This window comes from Glycine max, chromosome 6 (genome assembly GCF_000004515.6).
Source record: "Glycine max cultivar Williams 82 chromosome 6, Glycine_max_v4.0, whole genome shotgun sequence".
Lineage (NCBI taxonomy): Eukaryota > Viridiplantae > Streptophyta > Magnoliopsida > Fabales > Fabaceae > Glycine > Glycine max.
The window spans coordinates 15,598,423-15,623,976 of NC_038242.2; the positions used below are offsets into that span (position 1 = coordinate 15,598,423).

The 25,554-nt window shown below is 30.3% G+C and overlaps 1 protein-coding gene across 1 annotated transcript; it reads right to left on the minus strand.

Moving 5' to 3' along the window:
• Positions 1 to 6,813: 6,813 nt before the first annotated feature.
• On the minus strand, positions 6,814 to 11,960 carry PEX14 (peroxisomal membrane protein PEX14). Its single transcript, NM_001317482.2, has 12 exons — positions 11,805 to 11,960; positions 11,124 to 11,368; positions 10,945 to 10,984; positions 10,583 to 10,776; positions 10,202 to 10,391; positions 9,986 to 10,075; positions 9,214 to 9,275; positions 9,044 to 9,092; positions 8,897 to 8,964; positions 8,325 to 8,369; positions 8,008 to 8,076; positions 6,814 to 7,503 (listed from the first exon to the last, which is right to left on the minus strand). Exons 1-12 carry the CDS (start codon positions 11,836 to 11,838, stop codon positions 7,078 to 7,080), a joined length of 1,512 nt encoding a protein of 503 aa, NP_001304411.2. The 5' UTR covers positions 11,839 to 11,960; the 3' UTR covers positions 6,814 to 7,077.
• Positions 11,961 to 25,554: the final 13,594 nt, after the last annotated feature.

The following is a 25,554-nucleotide window of genomic DNA, read 5'->3' on the forward strand; positions in this document are numbered from 1 at the left end:
GGTAACTTCAGGATCATGTCCATAAAAGTTAACCGGATATATAGTTGGTATTAAGGAAATGAACAGATGAGACAATCAGTTACTGAATAGGCTGAGTTATCGAATAGAGCTTTTTTTCTTTTTTTTTTGCACTTCTAAAATAAATATCAAACAAAATTTTGTTGTTCAGCTGTTAAACTTCTGTGAGTGTAATTTACCATTAATATTTTTTTACGCTGATTTACCATTAATATAAATACCAGTATAAAGTCTATTTATTTGTCTTTTCTCGTATTTGTTCAATTAAAAAATAAGATATAGAAAAAAGAAAGCAATACAAGTAGAGCATATATTACTTTAATAAAAGATAAATTTCGTAATGGTACTATCATTTTTAATTACAATATCTCATATAAATTATATTATATCAATCGTCTTAGGAGGTGAGTTCAGATTGCGATTTGCATTATTTACAGCTTTGGTGACGAAATTGGGATTTGCGTCTTTATCTGCAAATTGCAATATAATTCTTGGCGTGCTGATTATGTGCAGCCATTATAAGTTGACAATTAATCTTTGTAATTTTGCACTTTCGTGGATCTTAACTCTTAACGCGCTTTAAACTTGGATTATTAGAAGATTATGGTGATGTTAAAAATAGTAGTCGAAGACTCGTAGAATATTATGGGAAGGAAAAATAAAGTAGCCTTGCTGGATAAATGGATATCATCCGTGTACGCTATAGTTTTCTCTCTCACCAAGTTTTAACACATGCAAATTCTGAATAAACCTATAGTATTATTTAATTAACGGATTAATCTAAAAATAAGACGAGAATTTGTACATCATTCGTGGAAAGACTAGTGCAATATCGTGGATATTAGATAATTTAGAATCATGTTAAAGTATCGATTAACATTAATCTAAAAAATTTTGAGCCTAGCTAGCAAAGATGTGTTTCAACTTTCAGCCTCATAAGCAGGGGTTTAAGCAGCGGTTTAATAATAAGACCGATAATGTGTGAGATTAAACTTTTCGAACAAGAATAATATATTACTTTTCGTGATGTTAGGGTAAATTTGATAATAATAAAAAAACTCAATCGTGGATATTAAAGTTATCCAAAAGACCCTCAAAACGTTGCAATCATATAAATTTTAAATAAACCCCAGAATAATAAATAAATAAATCCTCAAACCCGTTTCATAAAAATATCAGTGATACAAACATCAGCTTTTGAAATCATGTTTTATTTATTATTTACTGTAAATAATGATTTATAAGAACTACGAATGTTAGTAATATAGATACTTTTTTTACAGAGTTAGTTATATATATATATATACACACACACACTTATTAGTTATTAATTAAATAAATAAATTCCTAAAAGTGATTAGTAAAAAAATTAATAATATTTTTTTAAAAAAATATTCTTAAGGATTAATTGTCTTTAAATTATAAATAGAAAATACTCATAAAAAATTATAAATAGAAAATGCGAGTATTTGCTCTTTAATTAATTATCTATGGAATATAGGTTAGACACAAATCAATTTTGTAAATTTTGGAGAAAAAGTGAATAAAAAAATGATAGACAATCTTCCAATAACCTTTTTTTTCTCCAAGATTTTTTTTTCCACAAAAGTGTTTCTATACCTTGTGATTTTTACTTCTTTTTTATGCTATATGATTTTTACTTTAATCTAACTTATTTGGGTTTACATCCCCTAAAAAATTTCAAACATTTAAAAATGTGGAATAAAATTCAGTGAAAAAATATATAATAAATACGTTATTTTTAATATATTTTAATAAACAAATTCATATAGAACTCATTAAATGATGTTCGAAGTTTTACTTCTTATCTAATTATTCTCATTTATTATTTATTATACAATAAAGCTCATAAAGAAAGTATTAAAAAATGTTATATTCAATATCAGAGAAGAATTTAGGGTGGGATTTGAACGACTAACGCTGAAAAATTGCTGGATAGGAAGAAATTAAAAAAAAAAAACTCTGAAAGGTGTTATTTGTCTTATATAATAGTATTAATCACTATCAGTACCTAATCCCACTCTTTCTGACCAAAAAGAAGGGGAAGATTACGGAGAAGTTTACCTTTTAGAAATTTTGTTAAACTTTGGACTTGTCCTCTGTTTGTTGGTTTGTATTAACCCTACCGACATATAAACATACCCTTTGAATTTTAAGTCCTTCGAGATTCAGGAAGCTGTCGCGTTCATATATTCCCAGAAATGTGAAGTTTCATAAATAATAATAAGAAAAAAATGTTCGTAGATATTTACTTACACATTCACATAACTTTTTTTTTCTTTTTTCTTTTATTCTTTTATTTCCCTTTCATTCACACTGTATCACAAATTACATTTTTTGTTTCTTTCTCTTCTTTCTTATTTTTATTCAAGTGTATATGCATGCATCGATCTAAGGAATGTGTGTAACAATCATTTTTAGTTATTCTATATGAAAGGCTTGATAAAATGTTTACATAATTTATAATCACACATGTTTTTGAGAAATGGTAGCCAAGCAATAACCTTCTAATAAACATTAATATTGATTTAAATTTTGTTAAAAACTATAAAATTATAAAAAAAACTCATTAAATAAGAAATAAAAATTTAAAAAAGTTATAATTATAACTTATAATAAATTTCAATCAATAATAAAAAAAATATTTAAAAGAATATATTAGAAAGTATATTAACATTTTATTCAAATACAATTTCTCATTGCAAATGGTCTCGATTCTCGAACACAGACAAACTACCGCGAAACGAGGTGATAAAGTGTAGGTCAAGGAATTTTTGTCGTTATCTTTGCTTGATGGACATAAAATGAGATTTTTTTTTTGCTGAAGGAGACATAAAATGAGACAGGCTAATGGAATGTGGAGAAAAGAAAAATAAAGGAATGGAAAATGGAATTGGAAATGCAAGCACAGTGGGAGGTAGTTAAGGAGGATTAGTCAACCACTGAATCAAACTTTTCTTGAATATATCATTTTCATCAAGGTTATCAATGAGAATACATTGAGACTTTAGGTATATATCTATCTTCTTGCTGGCTTAAGTTTAGTGTAAGGTCATTTTCACATCCTCGTGCTTTTACCTTTGATTATGATTACAATTGTCAAGCCAAATGTGAACGCTTGTTAGCTCACATATATGTAGGTGTGTATTTATTCTTTTCTAATCTTACTAGGGACTCTGTCGTTATTCTCATTTCCACATGTATGTAATTACGGAACATATATACTTTTCAAGTGACTGATATATTCTTAATTCTTAAATTTAAACTACTCCTCACTTTCTAAATAAAATTCTTCTAGAGGCTATATAGAGTTGATTTTGCTTTCACTACAAGTCTACAACCAACCAATGTTGGTTACATCTTATATGTGGTATTTTTTATAAGCACTTGTATTGTAGATGAAATATTCGTGAATATAATGCGAATGCATATAGGTTATAAAAGATGTAAAAGAAACTAGAACCTTAAAAAAAATGTCCTTTACTCAGCAATCCAAAATATTGCCTTACAATTCATAGACATGGCCACAGTTTTTTTATTTTATTTTTATGCAGACATGTCCATAGTTATAAGGGCTGTATATAAGAAAGATGTAAAAATTGTCTTAATGATTATTATTCGCTAAGATAGATTATATGTCAGCGATTACATAAACGAACAGCTAAGAAATTATTTAATTCGCCAAGAAATTATTTACACAGAAGTAACCTTTCCCTCACTTGTTAGTTTTTTCGTCAACAAACCAATTATACATCATCTATTTATACAACCACAGGTGGTGTTTGCTTAATGTAAATATATATGAGAAAGATTAACATATAAGAATCGCCTCATGATTTATCATGGGACAAGGAGAGTGTAGTACAAGTACTTGAAATCAAAATACAAATGTATATTTATTGTTTACCAATATATATAGATCTTTTCCGTACCAACAGTTGAAGCCATTGTTTGCCCCCCTTAAATCACTCACTGCATTTATAAGACTCATTCTAAGTTCTTAAAGATTATTACATCATTGAAGAGAATTCGTTAAAATGCTATTAGTAATTACCACGTCAAATTGTTGAGAAAAATTAAATCTTTTTATTTTTTATTTTAAATTTTCTTAACATTTATTTCCAAATTCCACTGAATAAAATTTAACCTTCCAGTAAAAAAAATGAATAAAATCTAACGGCCTCTTTTTAGTTGTCAAGCGCATTCAGCCGCTAAGAAAGAATTTCATTAGTTGTTTTTCTAAGAAAACTTATATCTATTACTGTGTGTTATCTTTAGGTAAAATAAAATAAAAAAGCAATAATAAAAACCATTGATAAAAAAGAAAAATAAACCAAATATGTTTTCTAACAAAGTTATCAATATTCCTAGCTAATCCGAAACTAACACTATGGGAGAGATAAGAATCTTATCCAAACTTTTTGTGTACTTATTTTTATTGTCTAAATGATGTTATAATGTACCTTTTGGGTGGTAAATTAACGTTTCGATAGTACCATGCTACAAAGATGGTGTACATGATCATCATGTGTTATATTGAGTTGAGTGGGGAATTAAGGATATTATTCTTTGCAAAATCTGATATAGATGGGAGCCATGTTCACTTGTAACTGAACAAGTGCGCACCAACTTGTGAGTGTTTTAATTAGGTATGGGCTCTCTTCTATTAAAGTGGCAGACAAAGTTCATGCCCCTTCCCTTTGTTATTCTCTACTTTTAACCAGCCATCTCAATCAATGGCGGAAACGTATACTATATGATCTCGTACAGCATACGAATTCTGTGGACCAACCATGATATGTCCTTTTAATTTCTCTCGTCTTTTTTGGGAAAAAGGGTTTTTTTTTTTTTTTTTGTCTAGTGCTGCCACTAAGTATGAACTTCTTAATTAGAAGTTATATATACCCAAAAGGTTGAAGGAAAATATATATATAGTTTGGATTTGTTAGAAAACTTTCTAATCAAAACCGTCACCACACTAAATAGGGCATAACTTGTAAAGAGCTTATTCGAATTAATTTATTAAAAGGTTCTCTTAAAAGGTAAAAAAAATTAATGTACAAATATTCATTTCAGAAACTGATTCATTTTAACAAATGTTCTTTGATACACAAACAAACTTGATGACCGAATCTGTAACTACATCACTACATGCTTAAGTCTAGCATACCATGATATTCTTTTTCCAAATAGAACGTTTTTATATAGCTGCAGGTTTCAATTTAAAGATGATGCTGACCCTAAATTTCGTAAGCAACGTGACTATCTCCTATAAGACGACATTGAGGGAGCAACAGATAGTTTATTGACTTATTTCCATTCCATATATATACTGCCCCCACCAGATTATTTAATTAGTACTGCACAATTTCGTTAGTTCTAGGGTGCCCATTTTTCTTTTGTAGTTTAAGCACTTATGTAGTTATAGTTATGTTTATCATAATTTTAAAACTTGTTCACCTTTTCTTTCTAGGTTAATTTAGCTATGAATACCACTAAGCATGTATTTACCAGCTAAATTAGTGATCTCAACTTAAATTTTGAATTTACCGTTACATTAAATATTTTTGGAACTTTTTTTTGTTTGTATTAGTCTTTTCCAACTCGAATAAAATTATCTTTCATGGATAATACATGTGGTCTTTTAATAAAAATGTTTTTACACATCAACCAAATAAAAAATATTTTAAATAAAATATTAAAATATTTTAATTACATGACAATGCATAATTAGATGGTACTGTATTTCAATTAAGTTTTTCTTTGATAGAAATGATGCGTAAGCCACTTTATCGATATAAATGAACTAAAAAATATAATAAAATAAAGGAGAAATCAAAAGATTTTACAGTGTTTGGGGTGTCCTTTGAAGAATTGAAGAATTTAATTAAAATGTATTGACATTATAAAAAGAATTTATACCACATATTATCATGTATAATAAATTCTTCCTTTAATAACAATTATCTTAAAAATTATACCTAAGATTATTTTTATTTAGTTGACAACATAAATATATTTATATAAATAGTGTATAAAAATCAATCTCCATATTCAATCCCATAAATGTGCTAGATTGTTGTTATTAGTATTTTTTCCAAGATACTCTTCAAGAGCTTCAAGTTTGGTTGTATGGAGAACTATTATGAGTTCTATGAATTTTGATATCTTATGAGCCTGTTGAGGAGGATTTTATGGGTTGTTATAGAAAAAGTGTAACCCCTTGTTATTCTTGATTCACTACTAAAGAAGTTCAAGGGAATGATATCTCAAGATAAATAGTTAAAAGTTTGTCACAAAATATATCTACGATGAAATTTGATTGTGATGAATGTTGTATACGCTCCCGATCGTCATTGACAAAAATTAGTCATTACTTTTCACAAAAACAACTTCGTACCAATATCATCATCAGAAAAAAAAATTATATATATATCACTAACCATTAGCGAGGGAAATGTAAATCCGTCAAACTACTAAACAACCTGCTTTAACTTTTAGTAAGAATGACTCTATTTATGCTTCTCTTTTTGACTTTGATGTTTTGGGTAATCTCCCTTCAACCCTTTATGCAAACATACCTTGTGAAACCACCCCTTGTCTGATTCACAGCCAGATGATGATTTAGATCCACCACAAGTTCTCATTGTGATCGGGATTAACAGTTGAGTAAAAGGGTAAATGAAAAATATTTCTAAATAAAAGATTAAAAAAACTTAAAGAAGGCAATTGTTAAAAAGAGTCTTCTAATCACGACACTATCCAAAGGTAATATTTTGGTCAATGAACAAGTGGTGTTGCTTCTATAAAGTGAAACAGTATTTAGGAAGAAAACACGGTAACCACCGACTATTAACATTTCGACATTTCATGCTTTGGTGTACGCAAGACTCAACCTTCATATAACAGAACACATAACAAAGAAATAAGAGTTGAACCAGATCAAGCTATTTCAGAACTTGAGACAAATTCAAGTTCTATTTCCAACTTCATGTATTGTTATGAGGAATCAAGATGATCAAGTACAAAGATCTACCTTCATTTCTCTTCGTAACCAACTTCATGGTTTTGGATCTCACCAGAGCTGACAAGTGAGTTGACAACGTTGCCTTCTATTGCATCTTCGGATTTGGATCCATTAGTGAGGTCTGAAGAATGAGCTGCTGACTGATCATCCAGTGTCACTTCCTTTTGGACTACCTGCTTTGGGCGTCTGATCGCTTCTGCAGCCTCTGGCATTGCTATAGGAGGAGGCTGAGGAGGAACCCACGCTCGTTGGACTGGCTGCGGACTGGATGCAGCAGGTGCTCCATTATACTCAATTTCATTATCGATCTCTTTGATTCTGACGTTCTTTGTTTGCCACCAGGGTACTGTGTTGTCACCATTATCTTGGATCTTGCCATTTACTTGATACGGAAGGACTTGGGTTGAGGTGTTTTGCACCTGACTAACCTCCCAAGGCTAGTAGCCATGAAATGTTGAAGCAAATAATCAGATTCATATGAAATAATACTACCACGAAAGGAATGTTAACAAAGTAAACCAATGTTATATATAAAATAAAAAATATGATAGCATCCACTTTAGCATGGGTTCTCAACATCTGATATTCAAATAATTCAGTTTTTTATGTTTTCAAAGCAGATAATAATTGTTAAATTGACATATAATCAGTTACCTGATTCTGCAATTCTATATGCATTATGATATTAGCAAAACATTAACTAGGAATGACTTTTATGTCTTATAGATCAACTATTTTTTCCTTGATGATCCAATGGTAAGATGTCCACACAGATCGTCAGTAATAAGAATGCAGAGATCTAAAAATAATAATTTTGCCAAATGAGTTAATGCACATAAACACTTCAAAAGTGAACCAAAATGAAGTTAAAATTCAGACAACTAATCAAAAACTAAAATAAAAATACTTGGGAAATGCAATGAGAGATCTTAGAAATATACCTTGGCTCTAGGTGCTAAGCGAGGATTTGATGGTTGCTGATAAGGGTTGGGGGCTGAATCATCAATTTCCTGCATTAAAACAGTGTCATAGAAGTAACAATGACCAATAAAATTGGTAAGCCTAATGGATAAGAATATTCTTATTTGCACTTACAACCTTTTACATCACTGTAGCACCACCTTTCGTGTCTCACATTTTACTAGTAAATTTCATTTCAATCGATATTTTATTAATTTATATCAATGGAACACAAATGAGATGTATGATTTAGGCATGCAACTACAATTATCAAGATTGAAAGGCATAAAAGATTTACCCTAATGTTAGAAGGCTTCTCCCCTCTTTGGATCATGGCCATTATCTGCAGAAAAATAATAGAAGGAAATAATTCACACAAAGGATCGTATGACCTCAATTAAAATAAACAAAATGGAGGATCTCGTATTGAATCTTTCCTAAGACGTTGGTTAAATAATATATAAAGTGGATCAAGTAAATTAAATATGTTGTAATTAGTACCAACAAACAAAGAACAACATAGTAAACTAAAATTGCAATTCACTATTATTAGTTAAAAATCCCAATCTTAGGCTTCTATTTAACAGTGTTGATTTGGGAAGTTTTAGAAGCATAAATCAAAGAGCACTTTCCATACTTAAAATATATTTGACCCAAAAGAAAAGGAATTATAATCCATAGCTAGAGCCCGGAGTATCTAAAGGTCCATAAGTATCATCTTTTGATTAGTAGAAAACCCGTCTTTATAGGCTAGACAGAATATAACAAGCAAGCACTCAGATGTCGCCTCGTGCCTAAAGAAAGTGGTTGGTGTGTGCATTGAGGGATGGCGGACGGGGGGGGGATATGAACAGCAAGACAACAATTTACCTCCATATATGATTTAGGATGAGGAGCACTAGATGGTTCAACAGATACAGGAGGGGATGAAGATCTCACTGCAAATAACATTCTAATCATCAGTAATAATTCAGAAATTACATTAATTTAATTTATTGATATTAAATGTATAACAACCTGATCGGGACTCATAGTCTGACTTCCCATTCACGATCAGTTGCTGTGTCTATTTCAAAAATTACAGTTGCTAAAAGTCAAAACATATTTTAGACAACTCAAATGGGGATCAGAGGTGTGCCAAAATTTCATTAAAGCTGAAATATTCATTACTACATATATAACCTGACCTTTGAACCTGTTTGAGTGACTAAGCGGTCTTCTTGCTTTGAGACAGAGAGTCCACCAGAAGCTATTTTTCATCCATAATTTAGCAGAAACAGATGATATTTAGTAAGAGTATATATATAAATTAGTACTTTAAAAAACTTCTGGCCAAATATGCTAGAATTTCTGACATGCAAAATCACTAAGCTTTTAGGAAGCTTCTAAAGATTGCAAGAAAGTAAAATGCAGGTGTAAACGTGAGCTTCCTGGCACAGTCACAAAGTATGAAATCCAGTTATAATAGTCTAGTCAAGGAATGTTAGCGGCACTCTCTTTGACACTCTCCCTCAAAGACTCTCTATATGATTAGTTATTAGTTAAAATTTATTGGAAATCATCAATTTTGGTAGGTTTCGCTTCTCATTTAATATAAATCAGGAGAGAGAATCATTAAATGAGAAGCAAAACCTACCAAAAATGGTGATTTCCGATAAATTCTAATCAATCAGAGTCTTAGAAAGAGAGTGATTTGTCAAAACTCTTGTTCACCGTGCTACATCAGTCTCCTTGTTGCATTCTAGAGGGGGCTATAAAAGCACAGGTTCATTAACAACAATCAAGAGCATTCTTAAGAAATATACAGGTTCATTGACAAATCATAAAGCAGAAAATCAAGAGAATCCTTAACGAATACACAAATGTCTGCCAAATAATAAATCAAACCCTCCAGAAAATAGTCATAGCACTATAACTGTTTATCTTAGACCAATATATGAAATGGAAATTTATAACTACCTTCCAATCTTCCTATTGCATTAGTCATCAACTTCATTTCCTGCACTTGCTTATCCAAAAGGTTCACAACTTCTACAAAATATCTCTTCTCTGCAAAGTATAAAACCCGATGCAGCAAAAAAGTATTCAGCAACAAAAGATGTCGATGAAAACTAGGAGTATTAACACAAATATAAAATATTTTACAGCTTGCATATTGAAGTTTTATTAATCCACCTTCAATTTTTGAACTCAGTAATTCTTGGCTTGCTTTTGCAATATCAGCAGCTGCAACTGCAGCTGCTTTTGCAGCCTGTGCAGCTTCTTCTGCCAATGTTGGTTTTGAGCCTGTTCTCTTTGATTGGTCATGATCCTCTTCTAGGACAACATTGCGTATCCAGGATTTTAACCGAGGGAGAATAGAATTCTAAAACAAGGAACATACTTTCAAATTTCAGTGAGGCTCAAACCAAACCACAAAGTGATAAAACTTTATGGATAGAGCAAGAAATTAAGTTAGGTACAAAAAAAGAAAGATATGTCAAACCGAGAAATATACTCCCCACCATTAAGATACAAATTTAGATAGCATCACCCAGAAAGGTTAGCTGCAAATACCTTAATTACTATAACTGTACCAGCACCTGAAGCAGCCAGTAATCCAACTGCAATAAGGGCATGTGACCAGTGAAAACTGCGGCGAGATAAGGTTCCAAGCGTAGTAGTAACACCAGTAGAAGCTGGTACAGTCAGCTGCAAAGCCTGTGGTTGGCCTTGCTGCTGAATGTTTGATGATGGCTTCAATTGTCCATCTGTGAGTATTACAGTGAGCCATGAGTCAATGTAACTGAATGAGGAATTCCAGTTCTATTTGAACAGAATAACTAAATGGAGAATTAACTAGCAGTTTAAACTCAGTCCAAAGGTGAAAATGAAAAACACAGAAGACCAATCTGCAACTTCGACATTAGACAGTTCACCTTGATTTATGCCAGCTGTCTGCACACTTGGAGGTGAATCCTGCAATTCGATGCAAAGGTAAGCATTACAGTAGATGAACATACAAGAAAGTGATAACCAATTAACTGGTTGTATTCATATATGAACAAGCAACAGAGCTATATAAAAAATTGAGTAAAAGATCAAACAAGATGCTTACAGGCACACGCCGAAAGGCTTCATCAATCTCCTCCTTCGTAAGGCCCTTCTTCTCCAGAAACGATCGTCTGTGGATGACAGGAGAACCTCTAACTTTCGGGTGCGACAGAAATTTCACAGCATTCTGAATTTGTTCCTCACGCAATGGCTCTGAGTTCACAAACACCGATGTGTCTGAACTCTGTTTACCAAGCTCTTCTCCCCTATTATGCTGATCTACATTTTCTGTTTGCTCAATTTCACCACCTACACCATGAGAAAGGGATCCAATGAATCAAATTAATCAACACATTCAATACACAAAGTATAATATAACATCAAGCACGGAAATATTGAATAGCCACACAATAAAATAAATAAACATGAAAAAAATATAAAAACTGTATTTTCCACACAGAAAACACACCTTTGAATAACAAAGCAGAGCTCAGCACCATTTTTTTGGTGTGACTTAATTTAATTCATCGACCAATTATCTTTCAAAATGACGAGTACAGAGATTAGGCTAATTTGATTCCTAGAGAGGCTTATGGATTGATTTCCAAATTGTGCAAAGTGAAGAGTGTGTGTGAGCGTCAATTAAATAATTATTCGCAGATAATAGGTAATAGTATTAACTACTAAAGTGGCATGTAAAAAGAAAATATAATTCAGTGAAAGAAAAGAGAGAAGAAAGTGAAACCTAGGTTCTGAGGTGAAGGGGATTGAGTAGCCATGGCTTCTCCTGGTGCGTGCTATCTCTGAATTCGGAATTGAGGTCTATTTTTGCTCATCGCATTCTAAGTCTTGTTGATTGCAGCTGTGATAAAGAAAAAAGACAAAATAAATCGTGTTTAGTATACCCCTCACTTTTTGCGTCACTATATATACCCCTACTGGGATTGAAATTCTTTGGGTAAAATATGATAAAAATTTAAAAAGTATTAATTTTATAGTCATAAGAAAATTTGCTTTAATTTGATTTTTTAAAAATAAAATAAGTTTTTTTTCTGGTTTTAAGTGATAATTCTGTTAGATAACAATCTGACATAACTAATCGATTTACAATTAAATAACTAAATGTTTCCTAAGAAAAAATTAATAATAATTAATACTTATATGAAATAATATTTAAGAATCTATTTTTATTTATTTAAAAAATATTTTAAATTAATTAAAAAATTAAACTAAAAAAATAGAAAAGACTAATTCAACTCCGATTCTTTATACCAGTTTAATATTAATTTTAGTGAGTTTTATAATGGTTCTTGGTCAACTTCAAACTTGTTGATTATGTTTTTTTTTAATAAATTAAACTTGTTGGCAATTAAAAAAATTAAAAAAAATATTTGTCATGTGTATAATAAACTAATAATTGTTAGCCAATGTATATAAATCAAGTTTGAAATTAACCACTAAGACTAAAATTGTTGATTTTTTAAAAGTAGATGACAAAATGTCCTAATTAAAAAGTGAGAGACTAAAATAAGAAACTTTTCAAAAGTGATTGATGAAATATCTCAATTAAAAGCTGAAAAATTAGTTTATTAAATAATAAGTGTTTGATAAAATTAGTTATTAAAGTAGGTAAAAAATGTAAAATGAAAAAATAATAAAAATATGATTTATTTTTTTAAAAAAAAAAGATAACAAGAAGAATGAATAAATTTGTCAAGGATAAAAGTAGAAGAAAATATAAAAAAAAACTAAAAACTAGCATTTCAAAAAATGCTACAAGTTATTAAAAAAAATATACTTACCGAACAACCAAATGAATTTTTTAACAAATTAAAAAAAACTAGTAACTAACTTAAATATCTTGCCGAACATAACCTATATCAATACTCCTTTAAACATGTAAAAACATTTGAGACACTCCCGTCAAATCTCACATTCACACTCTAAAAGAGGGATGTAATATAATAGTTAAAAAATGATAATTGTTTATGTTTATGTTTGATAAGACATTTCAATTAGTTTTTAGTTTTCTTACTAGCTGAAAAACTCAATTGATCGTTTGATAAACAAGCTTTTTTTAGTAATTTCTAATGTTTTATGAAAGGCTATTTCAAGTAGTATTTTTTAAAAGGCTAGGTTCTGGTTTTTTCCTTTTTATAATTTCTTCCACTTTTATCCTCAATATATTTATTCATTTTTCTTGTTACCTTTTTAAAATAAATTATGATATTATTTTTTTTTATCATTTTACACTTTTCAACTATTTCAACAACTAGTTTTCCTGAACACTTCTAATTCAATAAGCTAGTTTCTCAGCTTCCAGCTAGCTTTTCAACAAGTTTTGTCAAACATAGGCATAGGAAGCTTGAAAGCTTGAAGTTTGAAGTTGGAAAGCTAACTTATTAAATTGAAAGTGTTTGATAAAACTAGTTATTGAAAAATATAAAATGAGAAAAATCATAAAATCATGATTTGTTTTAAAAAAAGATAATATGAAAATGAATAAATATATAGGGGATAAAAGTGGAAGAAAATACAAAAAGCTAAAAGCTAGTATTTTAAAAATTATTATTTGAAGTAACGTTTTAAAAATCGCTAAAAGTTATTGAGAAATTATTAAAAAAAACTTGTTTATCAAACAATCAAATGAGTTTTCTAGCTAGTAAAAAAAGTTAAAAATTAACTCAAATGTCTTATCAAATATAGCCTATGTAGTTACACAAAATCTTAGAAAACTAACTAAAAGTTGAAAGCTAAAAGTGTAACTTATTAAATTATAAGTGTTTGATAAAATTATTTGTTGAAGTAGCTTAAAAAGTATAAAATGAATGAAAAATAATAAAAGTATAAAATTGTGATTTATTTAAAAAGGATAAGCAAGAAATTTGATAAATATATTAAGGATAAAAATGAAAAAAATATAAAAAGCTAAAATGTAGAAGCTAGCGTTTTAAAAATGTTACTTCAAGTAATTCTTCAGAAAACATTAAAAATTACTTAAAAAAATTATTTACCAAACAACTGAATGAGTTTTTCAACTATTAAGAAAAAACAAAAGATAACTGAAATATGTTGTTGAACATAACATAAGCTTCAATTGAATTAATTTTTCAAATTCTCATAGAGAATTGTATAAATTCAATTAATTAAATTTCATGATTTAAATTAATACTTCTTATAATTATGATAAATCATGTTAATCACACATTACAAAAAATATGTTACAACTAGAGAGTAAGAGTATTTGAAGAGTTGATTTTAGGAATAAAATAACAATGTTTTCTTTTATTAAAAAAAAAAGACAAGAAAAGGGAGTGTGATTAGGAAAAAAATGACTAAATGGGCCAACACAATAGTAGAAATTGTTGGCCAATTCGTACGAGACCTACAGAATGGTCAATCTGTAAATGATCCAAACGATTTTTTTAAAATTTTTTAAAATTATGTTTTACGAATTAATTTAAAATTAGTGGCACATGTGAGAATTGAACCTGTGACTTTCAAGTTATTAGTACGATGCTCTAACTAACTGAGTTGATAGGTCAATTATGTTATAGAATAATTAATGTCACTATATATAACACAAAAATTTCTAATATATATTTAATGCACATATAAATTTAGATAATAAATTTTGTGACAATTAATTTTGATCTAATAATTAATTTGTTTACATATATAAATTTTTATGAAACCTATGATTTTTATTTAAAATTTATATATGTAAAAAAAATATTATTAGATCAAAATTAATTGTCACAAAATTTATTATCTAAATTTACATGTGCATTAAATATACATTAGAAATTTTAGTATTATATATAGAGACATTAATTATTTTATAACATAATTGACCTATTAGCTCAGCTGGTTAGAGTATCGTGCTAATATTGCAAAAGTCACAAGTTTAATTCCTGCATGAGCCACTTACGGATTGGCCCAATCTATATGAGGCTTACGGATTGGCCCATCCGTATCAATTGTACTAAAGGGAAAAATTGGAATTATGCTATTCTGCTGGGTGTACCAGCAATTGTGTTTTGTGCACAAAGCAATGCCCAACATTGAGCCTTAGGATTCTTCGGGTTTTGCTTCAAGCACCAGCAGATTTGCTAGTACACCCAGCAAAAATTTGAAAATGGCCACTATACCCCTGTGTTATAAGTAATGCTTTCCTTCTTCATTTTTCGTCCAAGGTTGTTTTCGTTTTTCCTTCACTGTCATTCGTTCTGTTCGTTCCATGAGAAGTTGTCCATGATAGTTTATCATTCGTTCTTATGTCCTCTTTGGTGGTTGGTTGGCAAGTGGTGGTCGTGGCGGTGACTGATTTAGTCATTAACGGCAGAGGTAAGGTGTTCATTTTTTTTTACGTAATACATTCGAATTGGTAATCCGTAAGTTAAATTAAATTTACGGATTGATAATTTATAAATTTAATTTAACTTTCAGATTGAGAATCTATATGTTTCATACGAATTAGTAATTCGTAAGAAGCATATGGATTGACAATTTGTAAGCATCATACGGATTACCAATCCGTAAGAAGCATATGGATTAGCAATCCTTTGTTTTGTTTTTAATTTATATGTTTTTTTAAAATTTATTTAATTGTATAATTAGAAAAAATTACAATTGATAATTACAAAACTTTTAAATAGATATAATCAAAATATTCAGTTGATAGTTATAGTTTGTATAATAAGAAAGTGATATTTAGGGTTAAAAAATTTATACAAATTTATTTTTTTCATTTTTAATTTATTTTAATGTATTATATTAATAAATGTAGTAAAAATGCAAAAAATATATAACATTGTAATTATGGTGTGGTTAGAGGTTTTTTTTTATTTGTCATTGAAATTTTTGAATGTTTTATTAAGATGGACGAAGATCACTGGATGTATGATAGTGTAATGTCTGAAAAAGTTTATATGAATGACCAAAATGAAGATGAAGGTGGTGTGAATGAAGAACATGTTGATTATTCTTATGCGTTTAATACTTCTCAAGTATTAATATGATTTATTGTTATTAAAGTAATTAAATGAATGTTCGTTGAAGACTAAACTTGTATGGATTGCACTGTAGGTGTTTGCTACCCGTGATGATATTCTACAATGGGCTCGATTCGTTGCTTATGAAATTGGATTTGTGGCAGTGATTATGGGGTCAGACACAAATAATGGTATTAGAGGAAGGACTTCATTTGTTTTACTTGATTGTGAAAGGAGTGGTCAGTATAGGGCCAAGAAGAAGGATTTGGTAAGAACATGTACTGACAGTAGAAAATGTGAGTGTCTCTTTAAGCTGCGTGCAAAAACCAGTTGTGGGAGGCGAATGATGGATGATGAATTTAATTTGTGGGAGTCATTATCATGAATTGGCGAAGTCTTTAGTGGGAGATCCATATGTTGGTCGACTGATTAAGGATGAGAAGATCATTGTTGTTGATATGACAAAGTCAATGGTAAAACCAAGAAATATTCTTCTAACATTGAAGGAACACAATGTCAATAGTTATACAACAATCAAGCAAATATACAATACAATAAATGCTTACTGTTCTTTCACAAGAGGTAGTAATACTGAAATGCAACAACTAATGAAGCTTTTTGAACGGGATGGGTATATTCATTGGCATAGATTAAAGGATAAAGTTGTTGTGCATGACATATTTTGGAGTCATCATGATGCAGTCAAATTAACCAATGCTTGTAATTTGATATTTTTGATAGACAATACCTACAAAACAAACAGGTACAGGTTGTCATTACTTAATATTATTGGTGTGACACCAACAGGGATGTCATTCTTTGTTGCTTTTGCCTATTTGGAGCGAGAATGTCTGAATAATGTTGTTTGGGTTCTACAAAGGTTTCAAGATCTTTTCCTTAGACATGATGCACTCCCTAGAGTTATTGTTACCGATAGAGATCTAGCATTGATGAATATAATGAAAATTGTATTCTTTGAGGCTACGAATTTGTTGTGTCGGTTTCACATTGATAAGAATGTGAAGGCAAAGTGTAAAACCCTTGTTGGTAAAAAAAATGCATGAGATTATGTAATGGAAGCCTGGGGGAGTTTGGTGGATTGTCCTTCTGAGTAATAGTTTGATGAGTGTCTTAAGAAGTTTGAAATTGCTTGCTTATCATGGCTAATGTTTGTTGACTATGTCAACCAAACATGGGTGATTCCTCACAAAGAAAATTTGTTAGAGCCTGAACAAATAAGGTGATGCATTTAGGAAACACAACAACTAACAAGTATGAAATTTTTAAATTTATGCAGTTTTCAGGTTTTACGATTGAATGGATTAAAAAAATGTATTTCTTCTCTTGGTTGTGTATTTCATATGCAGGGTTGAGTCTGATCATTGGGCCTTAAAGAGACTACTATAAAATAGCCTTGGAGACCTATGTAGTGTTTAGGAAGCCATGAACAACATGATCACACTGCAACTCACTAAAATTAAGGCATCTTTTGAGACAAGTACACATGTGGTTGGACATGTTTTTAAAGTTACCTTATACAAGAGACTACTTGACATGGTATAAAGGTATGTTTTAAATCAGATTTTTGCTGAGTTTAAACGTGTATATTATGCTGACAAAAATCCTTCTCGTTGTGGATGTGTGATAAAAACTATTCACGGTCTTCTATGTGCATGTGAGCTATCCAAATATGTTGTCGGTACCATACCACTTAAGACAATCCATATGTTTTGGCGGAGGCTAAGTTTTTCAGACCAAGGGTTATTTGAACCCCAAGTTAGCGTAACCGAAGAGATGGGAGCCATATCCAAGTAATTTGAAGAGCTTGATGTTTATGGCAAAGTTACTTTGAAGAGTAAACTCTAGGAAATTGCTTATCCTGATCTAAACTCTATGTGTGCTTCTCCAGAAAAGGTGAAAACAAAAGGTGCTCAGAAGATACCGATGACCAAGCAACAAAGATCTACAAAGCGTGATTCATTCTATTAGGAGTATGTTGATGCATTACATTCTGTGCAGAATAGTAATTCTTCTGTCAAATGTAGTGCATCATCATTTGAGCAACCAATTAAAAGAATGGTCATGCCGATGTTAGATCAATTTCATTTATGCATTCATGATTCCATTGTAAACATTGTTGATGTCAAAGCTAGTGGTAGCTGTGGATATCCTGCAATTGCTGCCCTATTATGGGTGAAGATTCATGGTCATTGATGCACAACCATTTGCTTAAAGAACTTACAAAATGGTCTGATGAGTATATGAACTTGGTTGGTGGCATAGACCGATTTGAGGAATTAAAGCAGTCTTACTTGTTGATGGATTATCCATGGTATATAACTTTATTGTTACGTTATGTTTGATTAATTTTTCTTTAAATAAATTCAATTTGTTGACTGTTACAGGCATATTACCATGGACAAATGGATGAATATAACTGACATGGGATGTGTCATTGCATCAAGGTATAATGTGATTCTTATTTCTCCTTCACTATAACAAAGCATGACATTTTTTCCTCTTAGAATTCAACCACCAACAGATTCTTTTGTGCATTGTTAATTGTTATTCATAAGTATTAAATGCATTAAAAATAGGAGAAAAAGTAGAAATGTATCTCTAATTTATGGTTTCTTTTGCAAGATTTGTAAATAATTTATTCTTGTGTGAATTTATACAGTGGAAACTCCATTTTGTTGACTAATGTTGAACTTAATTGGATTTTTAGGCTAAAGAAAAGAAGATTTTGAAATGCTGCAGAAGGGCTCGCTCAGCGAGCCAGATTGGCTAAGCGAGGCTCATCCGCTTAGCGAGGAAGTCAGCTCGCTAAGTGAATACAAAACCCTAGAGAATGTTAAGTTAGAGAGCAACGCACTTAGCGTGCAGCCCGCCCGCCCAGCGAGAATGTTGTCTTTTCTCATGCTTAGAGCGTCCAAGCCTGCTTAGCGCACAACCACTAATTCTCGCTCAGTGAGACATGCTTGCTGAGCGTGCCTTTGTAAGCTAAGAAGCCCAAAAGTCTTTCAAACACTGAGAAAGGGAGGAAGGCAAAAAGGGAAGCAACATGGGAAAGAAGGAAGAAGGCACCAAGGCTGAAGAAAAGACATTTTTCTTCACATCTTTACCATTTCTTTTCATTCCTACATCATTTTCACCCTTGTATTAAGCCCTCCTTGCTAATGGAGGGCTAAACACTTTACTATTGGGGAGTTTTTCTACTGAGCACTCTTGATGTAAAACTTCTATCTATCTATTTAATGTTATTACTAGTGTTTTTTGCTTCTATCTGTTTTTATTTTACATATTTATGGCTTGATCACCCATTTATATGTTTTGTTAGGTTTTGAGTATTGGAAAATGCTTAAAGTCCTTAGAACTTGGTAGAGCAGCTAGAAGTCTGCATTTCTAGGAATAATATGCAATAATCTAGTAAATATTGCATCTTTTGCGTAGTGCAGCTCACTTAGAATGAATTTGTTGAGAAATCAAGAATGAAACTAGGAGAGTTAGACTCTTTCATGTGAGGAATTACGGTTAGAGTAATTTAACGGTGCAAGAACATTAGAGTAATATTAAATAGAGAAAAACTTATTTAGTTACGTCAAGAGAAAATTCCGTAGAATACTCCTCGACATTTTCATCTTGATATTTGTTCTATTATACAGTTTTGCATTTGTCTTGTCATGCGTTTTTAAGTTTAGAAAAACTAATTCAAGAATTTAAAACATGAATGAGTTCCTCTACTTTATTTTACTGCAATTGAAATGTTTACAAACTGAATGTGCGGCATCTAAGTATAACAAATTCCCTGTGGACACGATACTCCGATTTACCATTTTATTTACTACTTGAGAAAATTGGTACACTTGCCAATAGAGCTGAACATGCATCGCGTGATATGTATCAGTCATGTGTATGACAATCATTTTGTTCAGGTAAATGCATGATCATCCTCTTTGTTTAATTATTGTAAAAAAATTTGCCCCATGGTATTTTCAATGTGTATGTTCTTATGTAACATGTATTTCTAAGAGACCGTTGTCCGTTATTACCAATAGTGTTATGGTCTACACATTGTCATCATTAGGCAAAACAGTGGCCTACACCATATATTAGTAGAATGCAACGGTATACAAATTTGTCAAGGTTGAACACATAATTTGTTGATTTAGGTGAAGATTGAACATTTCTTGTGCGTTTGTCATGTAATATGATAATATACGCATGTTTCCTTCGATGTTGATATAATTATGTATTTTACTAAATTGTCACATTTACTTACTTAGTGTCTTTATGTCACATTGAATCCACTAATCAGTGTTTAATGTTACTTAAATAATTAAGTTGGTTTCACTAATTAGGGTTATTAAAGGATAAAAATAAGAATGTAAATTGGTCATTAATTTTAAATTCAAATAGAACTTAAACAAATAACATTGTTCAATCATATAAAACCATAAATTATATAAAACTAGGTAAATAAAAAAACTCTTCATGTGTCTTCCATACGTCGTCTTCGTCTCGATCGAACGTAGACATTTCTTTGCATAGTGACACCTCTTGCGATCCTTAGGCATTCTTCAGTGACAATGTATACTTCTGTTCCTTCAATCATTATCCTTAGGTTGAACAGTCTTTCCAACCTTTCAGCTATTACTTGGCAAACCTCCTAGGACATTATAAAAAACAAAAACAAAAAAATGTTATGGGTTAATGAATGTTCACATAAATTGAGTAACAATCACATTTGAAAATATATTTTACCACTACATGTCGAGGCTGCTCTAAATCAACATGTGCATCTTCAGGTGCTTTATTCATAGCCATTGCCGCCACTGGATGTTGAACAACATTTGATTCAAAAAATGTGTCATCGTGCTACACGGACGAATGTCTAGGAGGATCCCCAGACTATGCCGGACTCATGAAGGGATGAGATATCAAGTAGAATCAATCCATGTAGTTTGGTGAACACTGGTTAGGCGTTACACATATCTGACCCACCGGTGCAATGTATCCAGAAAACTGAATCCATCTATCATCAATGTCTTCTATACATAGAGAAGGAGCAGCATGGTGTGGAGGAATGGTCTGCACATACCCAAACTGTCGTACATCCATCTTCGGTCGGTGTATGACAATAAACAGACAACATATGATATGTCTGAAAAATAAAGAGATAACCTCAAACTCTCTGAATGCACGATGGTTACCATACGGAATCCAGCATACAATATCAGACGTCAATCTATCCAAACGCCCACGATACGTCGATATTGGTAATGTCTTCCCAGACTTCCAATGGTAGGCACGTGGTTTCCTCTCATCATAATCTTCAACAGCAACAACAAAACCAATAAAAGGAAAGTGTTCGTAGATCCAACATTATACATATTTTAAAAACAAATAAATTTAACACAATTTTCAATATAGAGTAAACAACTAAAAATAAATTTTAATAAAATTTCAAATTACATGTAAAAGTGTGATATATCCTGCAAGCTGTCTGGCCGTGCTCTTTGACGCATCATTTAGATTGTCATACATATGCACCAGTGCAACAGCTCCTAATGCGTAGCTTCCACTCTATGTTAGGTCACAAAATGCGTCAAGAATATCACATGAACGTGTGTGGCACTCTTGTTAGCAAAGAGTGTGCAACCAAGAAGATGTAACAAATACGCTTGAGCTGCTAAAGTCCACTGTGTTGCATCACATTTGCTCCGATATACGTCTCGTAGCCAGGATAGTCAAACATATGCCCCATGGAATTGTACGAACATATGCACCATGACATTGTACTGTCTCAGCTCTTACCTTTTCAGCACTTACTTCAAGAAATTTGACTAAGAGCAAGATGACATCATCCACATGAAGAGGCTCAAAAGTATGGAACGCGTCTGTAATGGGAAAATGCAACAACGACGCCACATCATCCAAGGTGATAGTCACCTCTCCTACCGACGGATGGAAACTACTGATTTTCTTATGCCACCTCTCCATGAAAGTAGACATAAGTCCCCGATCACCAGTGTCCAACGAACATGTGATTAAAGGACTTAATCCTGTGGCAGCCACTAAGCCTTCGATCTCTGGAGCCGGTCTACCAAATTTCTCGACCTTTTTTTCCATGGGAGGATAATTTTAGCTTAGGATGTTCCTGAAAATGATAATTTAAATCATTTCAACAAAAATAACAATTACTTATGAAAATAAAATTTATTTAAAATTATAAATACCTCTTCATTCCAAACATTTGTGGCCGCATGATAAACATAATCTTACAACACTGATGTGTCATGGGGTTCGCTTGGAAAACCCTCGGCATCAGTCGCCACATCATCACCAACTGCTTCTTCAAGCTGTTCATGGACCTCATCATCTATGTGATCCATATCATGAACATCCTCAACAACATGTTCAGTTTCTCATTGTCTACGTGTGGATGCTGTGGGCCTTCGCTGCTGGGGGCATCATCTGCATCACAACTGACTTCTCTTCCTAGGGCTCTTCCAATAACCTTTCCTAAAGTTCGACCCAAATCTCTGGTTTTAACCATAATTTGCACATTAAAAGAGTCACAATAATTTATGTAAGTGTTCAAACAATACTTCAATCAATCCCAATTTAATAATTCATATTTTTTTAAAAAAAATTTCATTAACTTTTTTATTACTTTAATATATTGATAAATCCATATAGATTTTTTTTCCAAATATATAGAGTTGACAACACTAATTCTAATAAAAATTTAAAGTAATGACCAAAATAAAACTACATTTTGGTTTTTATTTCTAACAAATAACTATTTCATTTTTCAACAAATTACTATCACAATAACTTTAATTTTTTTACTAATGATTTTTTTTTTATTTTTATAGTTCCATATAAATATTTAATACTAAATTGTCAAATATATATTAATAAAAATTTGAAATTTATCATATCTAACAAATTTATAAAATACTTTTTAAAATATCAAATATAACAAAATTACTTAACTTCTTAATTAAAAATTACAATGTAATTAAAATAACAAATTGTAATTTATTAATACTTTTTAAAAATAATTAAATCACAATTATATATATATATATATATATATATACGCACACACACATACACACATTTGTTTTAAAATAAACAAATTACTTAAGTTCTTAATAAAAATCAACTACAAAAAGTAAATATAATTAATTAATTAATATCACACAAAAAATTTACAACAATATTACTTATTACAAAAACAAATTTTAAACAAAAATATTATTTTATTTAAAATTTTAAAATAATTATAAAATTAATTTTTAACTCAATTTGAAAAAATAAATTAAAGTAAATATATTGATTGGTAATCCATATAAAGCATACTAATTGTCAATCCATATGCCTTATACGGATTCCCAATCCCCCCACTCTGAATGCGTAGAAAAAGAAGGAGTAAAGTCATTTACGACGACGACGGACAACGACAAGATGATTATGATGGCAGCACAACGACATCACAGACGACCGTGGTGCGATGGCTGCACAAACGGTGGAGGCAAAGGCACGATGGAGAACGGACACAAAGGGAGAAGATGAGTATTGTAGTGGTGGGGAAAAAAGAAAATTGGAAACGCTTTTAAAAAAAAGACAAAGGACAATTTTGTCACTTCATCTAAGTTGTTGGATGTACGAGTAATTGGGTTGGTGTCCAAAGCAAAAGCCGAATGGTATCAAAGAAGAACACTATATTTTTTGGTAATTAAAAAAAAAAAAACAAAGTTACACAAATCGCCTGAGTTTTGCCCTCGTATAGCTTCCATTTTTTAACCTAAAAACTCATTAATTTTTAGATTTTGGTTACATCAACCCCATCTGTTACACCGATCCTCTTATATATAGGACTTAAAATAATGTAAAGAAAAATGAAAGAATATCCCGTATAATAAAAGCAAATCTCGTGAGGGTCCATGTAATTTATTTTAAGAAAAAATATCACTTAGTTCCCTAGAACATCACTTATATTTATCACTAAGTTGTGTTCCCTTCTATCTCGAAATTAAACCATGCCTTCAACAATGCATCAAAACAAGTCAACCTTATTATTAATAAGAGTTTAATGTCTATCCAATAACAACAGTATAACACGATTTTATATTATTTTTCAATTACATATTATTTTTTAAATTATTTTAAGATAATTATTTTAAAAATTAATAAATTTATCATATATTATACATTGTGATTGAATAATTGTGTAGATTTTTTTCCAATATCAGACTATAACCCTTTTTCTCTATTAATAATGACTATTGTAACTTTTTTTAAAAAAAATTATTGATAGATTAAAAATAAAATTATTTCCATCGAAATACCTAGATTGCATTTATTTTAGATGATTTATATACAATATTAAAGTTACTCTACTAAAATTGACGAATTACATTTTTTTCATTTATTGCTTGATTTCTTTTTTTTATGGTTATTTTTTTCTTAAAATGATAAATATAATACTTTAAAAAATAGAAAAACCTTCTCTCTCACACATATGCATATATTAAATAGAAAAATAACACCTTATATAATATTATTTATTTATTTATTTATATTTAATTATAAAATTATCCTTATAAATCCTAATAGAAATAATATTTATTTAATTTAATTTTTTCAATAACAATACTCAACTTTTATTTATGTGCATAATATTAGCATAACGTAAGTACAAAATGATGAAAGTTTTAATAAAAAAAATGAATAATAATTTCATTTCATTTATTTTTGTATATTTTGTTAATAATATAAATTGAATTTTATTTATGCTAATTTCGTTAATAAAAGAAACACCATAATTTTATAAATACTTACTATTTTTAAATAGTGATTTTTTAATATAATCTCTTTTTTTAGAGATCACAATTTACAAGTATTCTCAATAGAGACAATTCTACTTGAATTTGGTAGGATTATTATTAATTTATCTTTAAAAAACTCAGTATAACTATTTAAGTTGGAACAATCATCTTGTGTCAATTGATCTATCCACTCATTGATTCTTTTTAAATATTATATGAGATAATTTTTTATTTAATTTTTGAATAGATAAAATAAATTAATTAAAGGATAAATGTATTAACAATACAATTGAAATGTATCTTAAGATTTTACTTTCTATTTAAGGTAATCAAGTATAAAGCTTGTTTTAAAATTAATTATAAAAATAATTAAATACATTAAAAATCTCTTTTATAGCTAATTACACTTACACACACTAGCTAGATAAAAAAAAAAAAAAAAAACTCTTTTAGGTGCCATAGATGGAGGTCCACTTAAACCTAGCTGGGAATTTGGCTACGGGTAAGGGATTTAAAAATATTGTCGTATTTGCCTATGATTTGTTTCGATTAGGTGTTAGTAGCAATGCCTCTCACCGACTCTTATGGCTGTTTATGGCATCCCTATCAACATGTATATTTTAAAAAAGTTGAAATTTTAATTATATATTATTTAATATTC